The sequence below is a fragment of the Budorcas taxicolor genome, chromosome 4 (assembly GCF_023091745.1).
Source record: "Budorcas taxicolor isolate Tak-1 chromosome 4, Takin1.1, whole genome shotgun sequence".
Lineage (NCBI taxonomy): Eukaryota > Metazoa > Chordata > Mammalia > Artiodactyla > Bovidae > Budorcas > Budorcas taxicolor.
This window is the reverse complement of record NC_068913.1, coordinates 22,646,025-22,661,850: the sequence shown is the minus strand read 5'-3', so window position 1 is coordinate 22,661,850 and position 15,826 is coordinate 22,646,025. Positions and strand designations below refer to the sequence as shown.

The following is a 15,826-nucleotide window of genomic DNA, read 5'->3' as shown; positions in this document are numbered from 1 at the left end:
CTCATTCACTGGTTTTATCTTTTGCTCCCTAACTTTGCTCGTGCCATACACCATTACTAATAGATTAGAGCACGCTTTTTCTTGCATTGCTAGGAACACCTTCCTATTTGATTGCTTTCTTCACTCTCATTCTGCTCCCACTTAGATGTCACTTTTAGGAGTCCTCCACCGATAACCTAGCAGTGAGCTTGAGTGTCTGTCCTAATTCTACACAGACCATTCAGCTTGGTTTTATCTTAAGCCTTCATACTTTATTGAAATGGCTGATAACCATCTTTCTCTCTTTAAGTATAAATTCTAGGGGAACGTTTTTTATTGTATCTTTAGTATCTAGCTGAGTGCTTAGCACATAGAAAGTGCTCAATGGACACTTTCAAATGATTTAAAGAATAGCTTTTACGTTCAAAATTTATAACCTGATTTAATCCATCTTATCTATATCCACATAGTTATTTATGTGGATTGCAAATTGCTAATTCCTCAGAACATTCTCTTGAATTACTTATTTAATCTTTCCTGTTTGATCTAAGTGCCACAATTATTAACTATATTTTCTACATACCAAAAAGAATTTAGAGGAAGACCAAGAAACAGATGGAGAAGGCAATGGCACCCCACTCCAGTACTCTTGCCTGGAAAATCCCATGGATGGAGGAGCCTGGTAGGCTGCAGTCCATGGGGTCGCTAAGTCGGACATGACTGAGCAACTTCACTTTCACTTTTCACTTTCATGCATTGGAGAAGGAAATGGCAACTCACTCCAGTGTTCTTGCCTGGAGAATCCCAGGGACGGGGGAGCCTGGTGGGCTGCCATCTGTGGGGTTGCACAGAGTTGGACATGACAGAAGTGACTTAGCAGCAGTAGCAGCAAGAAACAGAATGTAAAAGAAAAGCTTACTCAGAATGCAAGTAATGTAAATTCAGTACCTACTTACAATGAATTTATCCCTACAGATGCCATGCTTTGCACAGATACTTTTCTGAATTAAAATTTTAGAAAAGGAAACTGCAAAATAAGGACATAGTTTCTAGCAGGGGATAGCTGCAGGCAGGCCTTAAAGACAGCTGCAGATCAAGGTGTGAAATGTCACTTCACCCGTTACAAGAGTTGTGACTTTGCATTAAATTATTTACTCTATCTGATTCCCCCCTCCTTTTATATATAACTTTTGAAAATTATCTGATTGTGAGGAAGAGAGATAATACATGGAAACATCTAGCATTTTGCTGGCACAAACACGCTGCTCAAAAAAACTGGTTGCTATGAAGATGGCATCTTAAACACAGCGCTAAATAGCTAAGTACATTCATCTTTGACAGGATACGATGCAACTGTGGGGTCAGAAATGTCTCTGAACACAGTGGATCTCATTAATGCCATGGTGTACATGAGAAACTCAAGAGTCCTGCCAACTGGGGGTCTGATTTATTTGGTACAAATAGGGCACTGAGTATTCAGCTTTGGGAAAAATTATCCGGGTTAGTATGGTGCAGCTAGTGTTCAGAGCCATTGCCTAAAGAAGTGTCTATCAATCATTAAGGTGATTCTGAATCATCCTGAGAACTTGTTAAAACACAGGTTCCGTTTTCGTAGGTCAAAGGTGGGGCCTGATACTCTCTATTTCTAACCAGCTCCCCAGTGACGCTGATACTCCTGGTTTCCACACCATCCTCGGAGTACCAAGAACCCATGGGGTGGGGACAATCACCTCATCTCCTAGTCTTGGTTAAGGTCAAGGCACTGGCCAGTATAAGGGGGAAGTGGTCACACTGTGAGGACAAAGGATGACTGTCATCCGGTGGGACACTCACCATAGAGAAAAGTCACCCTATCAGCAGACACCCGAGTCCTCGTCCACTCAGTATCCTCACTGAAGACAGCTACTACCACGTAGGCAAAGGCAGGATCCTGCTTCATCCTCTCAACTTCAACCTACACCTCTCAGCTTTAATATCCTTTTTGAAAATTCTTTCCTTTTTCTCAGTCTTCTCAGAAATATTCCAGTTTATCTGATTTCACTTCATAAATAGTTTGAGAATCCAGCTTTACATGATTTGTTGCAGAATCCTGTCCCTTTGGACTAGTCCAGCATGCTATGTGTACTTCACTTACTTGGTTGGACATTTCCATTGGCACTGACTCTAAGTCAATTTGAAGGTGAAAGTGTTAGTTACTCAGTCATGTCCTGATGCTTTGCGACCCTATGAACCATAGCCCACCAGGCTCCTCTGTCCATGGGATTCTCCAGGCAAGAATACTGGAGTGGGTTGCCATTTTCTTCTCCAGGGGACCTTCCTGACCTGAAGATCAAACCCAGGTCTCCTGCACTGCAGGCTGACTATACGGTCCCAGCCACCAGGGAAGTAAACTTAAACTTCAATTAACTCAAATCATTATGCAAAAGAAATGGATAAGAAATGGAAGCAATAGCATTTTTTATTTAGTACTGCTATGAATTTCATGAGGACAAAGAATAAGGATGCATCAATTTGAGATCTCCAGAGTCTGAAATAGAACCATAAATTATATACATGCCTTAGAGAATCTGATTCATTGAAATGTTGCAACTCCAATCAGGATGAGCCTCTATGAATTTAAACAATAAGAAGACATGGTACCTGATGCTGGCCAGTTGGAGTGTTTGTTAGCTTTCAAAGAAGAGGAGTTATTCAACTACATATCCACTAAAGGAACACCACCCTTCAGCTATCAAAACCTTTCTCCTAAATTAGTAAGGATGACTTTTCTCTAAACTGCTCTTGGACAGCAGCTACCAAAACATAGCCAAAATCATACTAGAAGAAAATACTACAGTCACATTATACAAAGCTCACTAGGCTAAGGTATAGGATAGTTTTATCCCATATTGAGGGAATATAATGAAATTTAACTTTGGAGCAACATGCGGCCTCTACAGAACTGAGATTTTATGAAAGAGGGAAACTTACCAGGTATAGATAATCTGTCCTCTGGGATACGTGTAAAGTATAATGTAGCAGTCACCACCATAGAATTCACCATAAGAGTTTGGGTCAATTTCGACCCTACCGTTGTTTTCTACACGCCAAATCTAAAAGAAATAAATATGTGTATCAAAATCAAGATCTTCTTTATCTAATAATATTTCTCTAGGTTTAAAAGAAAAATTTTGGTTTAGATCTGTCATTAAAAACCTTTGAATTTTCTAACCAGTTACAAATCAAGCAACAGGAAGACATTTTTGTCAGTTTGGTTATTGACTTGTTAAGCGTTTAGAGTGCTTTTATACTCTTTTCTTTTATACCCTTCATAGTACTTCCCTCAGTTCTGAGCCTGTGGATTAATAAATACCTATTGTTTGATTGATTAGTGAAAATAACATGACACTCTAGTTACACGACAAACTGAAATATTTAGCTCAGAAATACATCTCTTAATGTATATAAATTTTTCATCAGTTGGGAGGCAGTTTTTTAAAACTTCTCCTTCCCTGTGCTTTTAGGCATGAGACTGTTTTTTTCCCCCCCAGGTAAGAGTGGCAGATTGTGACTAAACAATAAAAATGCCAAATTGCATGACTTCTATTTTCAAAATGGGCCATAAGACTAAGATAGAAGCAGGCAGAACTAGTTATTTTCTATTTCCTCCTCCTCATCACAAACTAAAGGTATTTTTGATTAAAAGTTGGAGAGATGAGAGTTGTAAATGAAATGGGAAAGTACACGTGAGTGAGAGACTGCAGGCGCCGCGTGCACACACATCCTCCTGCCTGGGTCCTGGGAGGCTCAGGACAGATCCTCTGTTTTGAAATTGGGGCTTCCCTGGTGGCTCAGACGGTAAAGCGTCTGCCTGCAGTGTGGGAGACCCGGGTTCGATCCCTGGGTTGGGAAGATCCCCTGGAGAAGGAAATGGCAACGCACTCCAGTGCTCTTGCCTGGAAAATTCCATGGACTGAAGAGCCTGGTGGGCTACAGTCCATGGGGTCACAAAGAGTCAGACATGACTGAGCGACTCCACTTTCACTTTGAAATTGAAGATGAGCAAGTGGAATGAAGCAGTGCAGTGCTTTCAGAGAGCAGCCTTCCTGCACCATCCGACAGGAACAATGGCAGCATGGCTTGGCTACACCCAAAATCCTAGAGAAAACCTTGGCCATCATCTTCCCAGGGTGGCATGGGAGGACTTCTCAGAACACTATGCTCTGAGGTGGAGACTACAGCCAGGACACATTTGGAGCTGGGGATCCATGTCCACCACGGGGCTCTCTGGCTGTGCTGAGCTCCAGAAAAGGGTGTCTGAGCAGGACACAGACCCAGGCCCCAAAGCTGATAGCCCTCTGACAGTGACCACAGCAGGCACTTCTCCCTGGATAGTCCCCATAACCCCTGCCCAGCTTAGATTCACACTTCAAGCCTTTGAAAAGAGGAAAACACCTTCTTAAAGCCCTTACATTAAATCTCAGACTTTGGTCTGAGCAGTGTGTGATAAGCTCTGGGAATGAAGAGATAAATTATTCAATTCCTTCCCTCAAGGAACGACAAGAGGTCTGGGAGGAGAAATCTCTAAGTAAATGAACAACTCTGTGGTACTTCTACGATGAATCTGTGAAGAACATGACTTCTGGCTTGCGAACAGAGAAAGGTCATTTCAGTGCAGAGAGAAGTCTCTTCAGAAGAGATGAAGCTTGCGACTTAACTGAAGTTACAAAGGAGGAGCTGGAGGAGCCCTCGAGGCTGAGGAGGCTGAGGTGCAGAGAGCAAGTCTCAGTCATGGAAGGCCTGGGAGGCCCAGCTAAGGACGGATGTTCTCAGGAAGACTGTGCAGAGCCACCAACATACTCTAGAACAGAAGTGATCTTATACGGTTCCCCTTAAGTTCGATGACTCAATGGCAGACCAAACACAAAGAGATTTTAGTTAGGGAGAATTCTTAAGAGGGTTTCAACAATTTTTGTAAAAAAATAGCAATAATCAACAAATTCATTTTGAATGCTCTAAAAACATCTGTGATGTTGGCACATAACACACAATTTGCCTTTGTGAATGCCCCTAAGGTGCAAGGGAAGGACAAACTTAGGTCCTTGGAGCTTTTCGAACAATGTACCCACACTGGACAAGTCTAGTTCCGAGAGCAGAAGCAGGCTTGGACCAGGAAATGAGATGGAGACAGCTGGGTTCCTTGGAGGCCTCTAAGGTGGTTAGGTGATCTTACACAAATTACCTAGTTTCTTAGAATCTCAGCAAACACACTATACACTAAGACTGAAGGTCAGACAACGCTGTCTTCCAACTTTCAACTCCCTGGTTTAATATACAATCTTGGATCATCTTTATTAATCATGAAAATGCACATTTTACAATTTGCAGCTTCCTGAAGTTACATTTCCACATAAACTGGCATAAATGGGCTGGGCAAACAAATAAACAGAAATATGTAAGTACCTCCACTTTGCCAGAACCATCATCCACCATATGATGCTGGGCTGCCATTTGTGGAGAACTGTGCAATTTTGAGGCGTCAAATGGAATTTGTTTTATGTGAGCCACTTTTTCTGTGACATACACTTTCCCGAAGCCATCGCTCTGATCTCTATCTCTCCAGTCCTTAAAGAACTGTTTGAAGATTGGTGTTTCACCTCCTTCTGGAAGAACTTGAATCTGAAATGTAAAAAATTATTATTATTATTAGCTCAGTGGGTAGAGCATCAGACTTTTAATCCAAGGGTCCAGGGTTCATGTCCCTGTTCAGGTGCTCTGGTTTGGGCTTCCCTGGTGGCTCAGTAGTAAAGAATCCGCTTGCCAATGCAGGAGACGTGGGTTTGATCTCTGGGTCAGGCAGATCCCCTGGAAAAGGGAATGGCAACCCACTCCAGTATCCTTGCCTGGGAAATTCCATGGACAGAAGAGCCTGGCAGGATATAGTCCATGGGATCACAAATAGTCGAACACGACTAGTGACTAAACAACAATAATTATAAACAGAAAAATAAGAGTCCAAGGAAAAACAATAATCTAGTTTTGGAGAAAAAACTAAGGAAACACAAAGAGGAGCCTTTTTTTTTTTTAAAGATAACAAATGTAAACTTAGAAGCTGCAATCCATATATGAATACAAAAGGAAAAGTATCAAATATGAAGCTAAAACAATCCAACCCTGCTTTTTTTCTTATAGCTAAAGTAACTGCCAATGAATTTGGATGTTTGAGAGAAGAATCAAGTCATTTCATATGTTTCCATTACAGTCAAGTAAGTTTGACTGTTTTTCTATTTTAGGTTCATAGGAGGCCTGTGACCTGAAAGAAATTATCTCCTTGTGCTGCTTTTGCCAGGACATAAAAAGGAAGAGAACGGATGAAGCTAGGAGGTTCAGAAAAGAGCAACTAGTCAGTGTCTAAATTAATCTCCATGAAGGCAAGTATTTTCTGGGCCTTAGTCCATGTTTATACAACTTGCTCTAGGGAATAACTGATATATGCTCTCAGTTAATTCAACTGTGCTTGACCATCTTGACTTAAAGGCTGTGCAAGAAGTGAATGGGCTTTTACTCTAATCACAGAGTCCCATTGAAAGTCTAATCTCCAATTGCTGCAAAATTTCATCCTCCACACAGAGTTCTAGGAGCACAGGACCCAACATTGCATGCACATAGGTAGGAATGCCTTCTGTGTATGTTTTTTTGAACCAAATTCGCTCAGGAGTTTTGTGGTGATGTCACAAGCTCCCATATCTAAAAAATTTTTCCTAGCTAGTTCATTTCCATACATACTTGGGTATTTGTAGAATAATTCATTTGCTCTAGGAATTCCTCAGCTGTCTTCATGGCAGCCTTTCTCTCCTGGGGATTAGCATCTTTACCTAACATGCAACATAAATGAAAGAGAATTTTAGAGACACAAGATATTACATGATTAAGAGATACTTGTGCACCAAAAATTAAACATAATTATAATTTAATTTAACTACAATACTGAAAAATGGCAAAACTTCCTAGTATACTAAATATATTTAACAATATTATAATATAGAATATATAAAAAATTCTATTCTAGTGCCCAAAGACTTTCTTTTACCCCATCATCCCTAGTAAATAAGGCTAATAATAAGAAAATATGGTTTTGATGCCTGCATTGTATAGATCATGCAGAAAGGCAAGCTTTTTTTTAAGTCAGAAAAGATGTTTTATCTTTCTGAAGAAATACATATAAATCTGAAGTATGTCAACAATGCCAATGGCATTTGTCTTTTTTTTCACCTTTCCATACGAAAATCTGTTTTGCAGCACCGTGGTCCAAAATGAAGCATTCTTCAGACAGCAGCATCGTCATGGAGAAGGGGTTTTCTTCTGCCACCAGACTCACTTTCATGGAGCCGCTGGCATCTGAAACCTGACATGAAAACCATGAGCTTGCCTGAGGATGATCAGTGAGCTCTAGACTGTGATCATGGTGACGGTTGCTCAACTCTGTACATGTAATAAAAACCACTGAATTGCACACTTTAAATGGGTAAACTACATAATATGCACGTTATACCTCAACAAAGCTATTTCAAAGAAAACAAAGACCAAAAAAACCCCTCATGAATCCAGTTATACCTTGGAAAACACTTTCTTAAAGCCCTTTAGGATAAAAGTACTACTAATAAAAAGCTAAGTTTCAACACAGAAAATAATAGTGATAATAATCATGGATAAAATTTGTTTCCGTTTTCACATTTACCAGGCATCACACAACGAACTTCACATGATTATTTCTTAGTCTTTATAAAAATCTTTGAAACAGATACCCTTGTACTCATTACACATACACAAAGCTGAAGCTTAAATGTTCATTCAGTATTCACTGAGTACTACCATATCCCAGACATTGTGGTAAGGAAGGCACTGATACATTATAGCTTATGCTTACAGACTTTTTTTCAATATGGAGCCTGTCATTTATTTAAATACTTTGTATAAATTATCACAGTAAATCTCACATCACAAATAAAACATCATAAAATAAAACTTGTGACATCTGTGTCACAAGTAAACTTACCGAGACTCCCAAAGTTTGGAAACGGCTACAGAACTTTTTTTTTTTTAAGCTGGAGACATACAGCTTACAAAGTCTTACAAACTTTCCTAGGTTAGTTTTTTCAAGGCCTGGTAGGCTGCAAGGTAATCCACCTAGGCACTTGTTAAATATGCAGATTTGAGAGTCCTCCCTAGATGAGTGGTGGGGTTTTACAGCACTGCGGTGGCGCTTGAATTCTGTATTTTTAGAAATCACCCTTGGTGACTCAGCTTCCCAGCCCTGTGTTGTTGCGTTAAGTCACTTCAGTGGTGTCCGACTCTTTGAGACCCTATGGACTGTAACCTGCTAGGCTCCTCTGTGCATGGGATTCTCTAGGCAAGACTACTGGAGTGGCTTGCCACGCCCTTCTCCAGGGGATCTTCCCTACCCAGGGATCGAACCCGAGTCTCTTACGTCTCCTGCATTGGCAGGAAGGGTCTTTACCACTAGCGCCACCTGGGAAACCCTGTTCAGCTATTTCAAATTATTTTCAGGACTGAAATAGAAGTATGCAATACATGATATACCCACTAGAGGGAGCATTGACCCAAGATTAACATGTGTGTGTTAGTCGCTCAGTCGTGTCCAACTCTTTCGAGATCCTATGGACTGTAACCTGCCAGGCTCCTCTGTCCATGGAATTCTCCAGGCAAGAAATCTGGAATGGGTTGCCATTCCCTTCTCCACGGGATCTTCCTGACCCAGAGATAGAACTCTGGTCTCCTGCACTGCAGGCAGATTATTTATCAACTGAGCCACCAGGGAAGCCCCACGATTAACATGTTCATGCTTATTTATTTACTCTCATGATGCTATCTGAGGGGAGAACAGCTTTATTTAATGAGGTGACATAAAAGGTGTTTGTTAAACTCTTGAAATTGGGTTTTAGAAACCCAATTCTAACAATAAAAATAATAAATATAAATTAAAATAAATTTATGTTCAAAAATAATTTCATTAAAATTAATTTTAAAATAAATAATTTTAAAATAAAAATAATAAAAATGAAACCCAATAATAAAAAATAAGCAGTCACAAAATCTTTAGAATAACAATTTCTGTGTGGCTTATATTAAAATCATCAGCATTTAGGAGTGGTTAAGACATTTTCCTTTGCCATCTAGAAAAAAAGAATCTATTTCTCCTTTCTTTCTACAGAAAAGGAAGTTATTCTACACAAGACAGTAGCTTGAACTTCATTTAAAAATCACAGTGTGTCTGAGCTAGACCATCCTTTTAAAGAGCAGAAAATAGACATCCTTCTTATCAGAGATGAGAAAAGGACTCAATTCCACAGGGAGATTGTGGTCTGCTCCAAATCATGTGCTTGGAAAGTTACAAAGGCAAGGAATGCTTAACGGATCCCATGTGAACAGTCTCCTCACCTGGTACATCTTCTGGATTTTGTTACCCTCACCAGCAATAAAATCATAAAATTGTGGATTGGAAGGAACCTAAGTAGTCTTCCAATTTAATCTCTCTTTTTTCAGATAAGAAAACTAAGACCCAGAATGGCCGTGTCTTGGCCAAGGTCACTCTGGCAGTCCTTCCCACAGAGTTAATAAGGAACTAAGTCTGCCAACAGCCAGGACAGTTTTTACCTTTTTCCTTCCAGCTATTTGATTTGATCACATTGCCCTCTTATAAAAAAGACTTCATGATGGCTACACAGGATATTTCAAGTGAGGTCACAATTTTATAGCTCATTAGGATTTCATTTAAAAAAAGCTTACAGTCTTTTTACTCTACAAAGGAAACACTTTATTGAATGTATTGTACTGAATGTAAGATATCAGGACATATTGTCGCTGGAGCGACGAGCAGTTGAGAGGAGATACCCCACCTCCAAGGCAAGGAGCACCGGCTGTGTTTTGCACCAAAGAATTGATGCTTTTGAACTGCGGTGTTGCAAAAGACTCTTGAGAGTCCCTTGGACTGAAAGGAGATTCAACCAGTCCATCCTAAAGGAGATCAGTCCTAAATAATCATTGGAAGGACTGATGTTGAAGCTGAAACTCCAATACTTTGGCCACCTGATGCGAAGAGCTAACTCATTTTAAAAGACCCTGATGCTGGGAAAGATTGAAGGTGGGAGGAGAAGGGGATGACAGAGCATGAGATGGATGGATGGCGTCACCGACTCAATGGACATGGGTCTGGGTAAACTCCGGGAGTTGGTGATGGACAGGGAGGCCTGGCGTGCTGTGGTCCATGGGGTTGCAAGGAGTCGGACACGACTGATTGATTGAACTGAACTGAACTGTTGCAAACTAGTACAGCAACAATATATATAATTTTTTAATTTAAATCACAGCAAATTATTTGTTGTTTTTAATAAAAATTTTAAAAGTAATAGAAATAGGAGTTTTAAATAACTGTGTTAAAGCAAAGAACAAATTCTTCCCACACATTTCTCTTTGAGGGCAATGAGGAGCACTGTCATCTGTGGCAAACTGTCCCTCCCCAGCAGGTCTCCCCAGCACCATCCTGTCCAATAAAAACAACAGAACTTCCTACCAGTGAACTCACCATGTAGAGTTTAGCCATTTTCCTATTAGTTATATCTGCTTTGATGTCATCATCATCTTCTCCATCCCTAAGCTCTGGCTTTTTCCCTAATACCTGGAAAAAAAGAGTACAGATAAAAAGATAAAGACCTCTCATTAGTACTGAAGTTAAAAAAAAAGATTCTAAAGTCATAGATTATAAAATATTAGCAACTGAAATGACAAGGCTCGGACATGTCTCACCAATCATGCTAATCTGGCCTTCTCCCACAGATCAAATCAATCAATAGCATTAAGTAAACAAACACTGAGTCTGCTGGTGATGTGAACTTTCAAGGAAGTGAAATCCCAAACTTGAAAGTGTAGGTCTCCGCATTATTGAAAACTAGTAGGAATTAATTAAAATATGAGTTCTAAGTTCAGCTGTGCAACAAAATATCTTCCATAACCTCTGCTTCTACAAGCAATCTATAGGTTTTATTAATTTATTGTAACAAAGTCTTGGGCAAAATTACTATTTGAGGGTAGGGTACTATTATTATTATTGATATAGGCTGCTGCTGCTGCTAAGTCGCTTCAGTGGTGTCTGACTCTGTGAGACCCCATAGATGGCAGCCCACCAGGCTCCCCCATCCCTGGGATTCTCCAGGCAAGAACACTGGAGCAGGTTGCCATTTCCTTCTCCAATGCATGAAAGTGAAAAGTGAAAGTGAAGTCGCTCAGTCATGCCCGACTCTAGCGACCCCATGGACTGCAGCCCACCAGGCTCCTCTGTCCATGGGATTTTCCAGGCAAAAGTACTGGAGTGGGGTGCCATTGCCTTCTCCAATTGATATAGGCTAGGCGAGATGAACTGTCAGTTAATCATATCATGCTTTGCTTTCTGCTGCATTTTTGACACAGAACAAACGAACGTCGAATGAATGAATGTGCTTATGTACTCTTTGCACACCTGATGCAATCCAAAAGTTTAAGGAAAGAATTTGGTATAAAATACATTTGGATATGCTTTGAATTTCTGTACACTAAAATCATCCCAAAAAATGCCTATAAAGACCTTAATTAATGAATTTAATTAATTGACATAAGTATAATAGTATGTTAAGAACAGGAATTAAATATAAATTTATTCAAAACCATATGAGTTTTATAACACAAAGATATAAATTCAAGTTTAAAAATGTAAAGATGCTATTCATTTAGATTTAATATTTAATATACAATGAGATTCCACGCATAATATGTTTTACAGTCAGTATTCCTTACAAATATACTGTATGAAAATACATACTGCTGAATACCAGACAACAATAAAAGTTTCAGTTCTAATCTATGCATGAGTACAGCACAGTCTCGAGTTAAGAAGTATACTAAAGACTTATTTTCCTCTGGGAATATGCCCTCTTTTTGCTTACACAATGATCCATAAAATCCTTTTATTGAACATACTAAATGATTGCAATATAGTTTTTCTTCTTTTGCTAAAAGTAGGATCAAGACAAAAGTTAAAATGCAACCAAAATCGCTTTTTTTATAACAATTTTATCTTGTTAGAAATATGTATTCCTTATAAGAGCAGTGAAAGATGTCATATACCCTTTTAAAGTTCTACTCCAATGAAGACAGTAGTTTGCAATCAACAGTTTGGGTTAAAGGACATATTTAATTCTGAAACAGAGAATCTGAGAATGCTCCTTGAAAGTTTCACCTAAACCAAGACCTGTCATTCCAGCTTGGAGTCCCCTCTTTCCTTCAATTATTTCCTGTAAGTTTCCACTTAAAAGTACCACCATTCTCTAACATGCTCCAAACTTAACTTTATCTTTCCACAAAACTGACCATTCTCCATCTGTGTCAGTGAATCTCTTTTTCTCTCTCCACCTGGACTTAAAATCATGACACCAGTTTTGAGTACCTGCTGTCCTTCATTTTGAATCTCTTAGCTGCTCAGTCATTAGATTCTCCCTCTTAACTGATGATGTTGAAAGTCTCCAATCCCCATTAACCTCCACCCTAGTGAAGTTCTTCATCACCCAGGTCACAGGTTATGCCTACTCCTGTCAATTCCCTCCTGCCTTCAGGGCCCCATTCATCTTTTTATCCACAAAGTTATTCTTTACAATGGCTGGAAGACTCCTTATTTCACTTCAGTGTTTCAAGAAGATGACTCCAGATAAGATTCACATCTTTTATCTGGGGTAGTGATTTTTTTTTTCAATTTTTTTGTTTTATTTATTTCTTTATGGCTGTGCTGGGTCTTCATTGATGCCTGGGCTTTCCTCTAGTTGTGGAGGGTACACAGGCTTCTCGCTACGGTGGCTTCTCTCGTTGTGGAGCACGGCTCTAGGGCACGTGGGCTTCAGTATTTGCACCTCCCAGACTCTAGAGCACAGGCTTAGTAGTTGTGGCACACTGGCTCAGCTGCCTCAAGGCATGCGGAATCTTCCTGGACTGGGGATGGAACCCATGGCCCCTTCGTTGGCAGGGGGATTCTTTATCAGTGAGCCATCAGGGAAGCCTGGCAGTAGTGATTCTTAAGGTTCAATGCGCTCAAGCACCATCTGGGTAACTTGATAAAATACAGATTCCCAACTGCCAACTGCTACAGTGGATTTGAGGTGAAACCCAGAAATCTGCAGGATTCCCAGGTGGCACTAGTGGTAAAGAACCCGCCTACCAATACTGGAACCATAAGAGAAGTGGGTTCTATCCCTGGGTTGAGAAGATTCCCTGGAGGAGGGCATGGCAGCCCACTCCAGTATTCTTGGCTGGTGAATCCCATAGACAGAGGAGCCAGTCCATGTGGTTGCAAAGAGTCAGACGAAATGGAAGCGACTTAGCACACAGGCATGCACCAGAAATCTGCAGTTGATTCTGAACTGGCTGCTACTGACAGAGCTCCAACTCCTTTGAGATGATTCTGAACGGGATGCTACTGACAGAGCCCCTCTGCTTGGATTCCAAGGCACCTCCAGAGGCTGGATGTAACGTACTCGGCATTATTTCCCAGCCATCTCCTCTAATCAGGCTGATGTTTTCCACGTTCCCCAGCAGCCATGCACTTTCCTTCCCCAGGGCGGTACATAATGCTGCATGTAACTGTCACCTAGGTTGACTGGGTGTGGCAGAACCAAAACCGAGCAATAACTCTTTGGTTGATTCAGCTAATTACAATTAGCACAATACTGTTCAGCATAGTGATAGCTACCACTTATTGAATGTCTCCTATGAGTCACACATTGGATAAAGAGCTTTAGACACATGTTAATTTCAACCTTATAAGAGCTCCCGTGAACCAGATACTGTTATCATTTTACAGAAAATGTCACTGATACCCAGTGAAGCAAAGAGATTGTTTTACACACTGCTACGTGTTGAGGCTGAGATTCTGGTTGTTGTTCAGTTGCTCAGTCATGTCTGACTCTTTGTGATTCAATGGACTGCAGCACACCAGTCTTCCCTGTCCTTCACCATCTCCCAAAGTTTACTCAAACTCACGTCCATTGAGTCAGTGATGCCATCCAACCATCTCATCCTCTGTCGTCCCCTTCTCCTCCCACCTTCAATCTTTCCCAGCATCAGGTCTTTTCTAATGAGCTGGCTCTTCGCATCAGGTGGCCAAAGTATTGGAGCTTCAGCTTCAGCATCAGTCCTTCCAATGAATATTCAAGGTTGATATTCTGTAGGGTTGACTGGTTGGATATCCTTGCAGTCCAAGGGACTCTCCAGAGTCTTCTCCAATGCCACAGTTCAAAAACGTCAGTGCTTTGGCACTCAGCTTTCTTTATGGTCCAACTCTCACAACCATACACGACTGCTGGAAAAACTGTAGCTTCGACTATACGCACTTTTGTTGACAAATTGATGTCTCTGCTTTTTAATACACTGTCTATTTTTGTCATAGCTTTTCTTCCAAGGAGCAAGTGTCTTTTAATTTCATGGCTGCAGTCACCATCCACGGTAATTTTGGAGTCCAGCAAAATAAAATCTTTTATAAGGTTTCTCAGGAGACAGGTAAGGTAGCCTGGCATTCCCATCCATTTAAGAATTTTCCAGTTTGTGGTGATCCATACAGTCAAAGGTTTTCAAGTAATCAATGAAGCAGAAGTAGCTATTTTTCTGGAATCCCCTTGCTCTTTCTATAATCCAAAAAATGTTGGCAATTTGATCTCTGGTTCCTCTGCCTTTTCAAAATCCAGCTTGTACATCTGGAAGTTCTTAGTTCACATACTGTTGAAGCCTAGCTTGAGCATAACCTTTTGAGCATAACCTTCCTAGGAGGTACAATGAGCACAATTGCGTGGTAGTTTGACCATCCTTTGGCATTGCCCTTTTGGGGGGACTGGAATGAAACTGACCTTTTCCAGTTCTGTGGTCACTATTGAGTTTTCCAAATGTGCTGACATATTGAATGCAGCACTTTCATAGCATCATCTTTTAGGATTTGAGATAGCTCAACTGGAAATCCATCACCTCCACTTGCCTTGTTCATAGTAATACTTCCTAAGGCCCACCTTACTTCAGACTCCATGATGTCTGGCTCTAGGTGAGTGACCATACCATCATGGTTATCTAGGTCATTAGGACTTTTTTGGTACAGTTTTTCTGTGTATTCTTGTATTCTTCTTAATCTCTTCTGCTTCTAATAGGTCCTTACTGTTTCTGTCCTTTATCATGCCCATCCTTACATGAAATGTTCCCTTGATATCTCCAATTTTCTTGACATGGGTTATTTTATACCTGTCTGAGATTGATGATTTTATTTCTTTGAAAATTATCCATTAATGATAGTACCCCACTTGTCTAAACACCATGTAGTGGAATGCATTTATATATTTATTGCTTTTTATTATGTTGCATGTATTCAACTAAAACTTTTCAAGTGCCATAATGTGCCACACTTAATATAACCGATGCTTATATATCAGTGTGTACCAGACACCTTTCTAAGCACTTTACATTTATTAAATTGTTTCATATTCATAACAAGCTATGAGGTGGCACTTTCATTATCCCATTTTACGCCTGAAGGAAAAAGACTAAGTTCATGCAGCTAGTAGGTGACAAAGTCCAGATTTGAACTCTGACTCCAGAGTATATGTTCTTAACTAGCAGGCTGTGCTGTGTCTCCAAGCTATGTCAAAAAGTCTTCACTCAACTGTTGAGGACTTGTCACTGGAGATGAAACAGAGGGTGTTTCAGAGCAGAGATTGTATATTTCTATTTATTGTCATGTTTATTTCTCCCATGCTGGTCAGAATAATGCCAGCAAATACTCCATGCAGCA

The 15,826-nt window shown here is 40.3% G+C and overlaps 1 protein-coding gene across 1 annotated transcript in view; it reads right to left on the bottom strand.

Moving 5' to 3' along the window:
* The window catches only part of SCIN (scinderin), a 77,975-nt gene that overhangs the window by 18,773 nt on the left and 43,376 nt on the right, over positions 1 to 15,826 (bottom strand). Inside the window, exons 5-9 of the mRNA XM_052638580.1 lie at positions 10,562 to 10,654; positions 7,231 to 7,363; positions 6,745 to 6,833; positions 5,422 to 5,637; positions 2,950 to 3,071 (exon numbers count right to left, since the gene is read on the bottom strand). Of these exons, the coding sequence (XP_052494540.1) occupies positions 2,950 to 3,071; positions 5,422 to 5,637; positions 6,745 to 6,833; positions 7,231 to 7,363; positions 10,562 to 10,654 (653 nt within the window). The remainder of the gene's footprint in view (positions 1 to 2,949; positions 3,072 to 5,421; positions 5,638 to 6,744; positions 6,834 to 7,230; positions 7,364 to 10,561; positions 10,655 to 15,826) is intronic.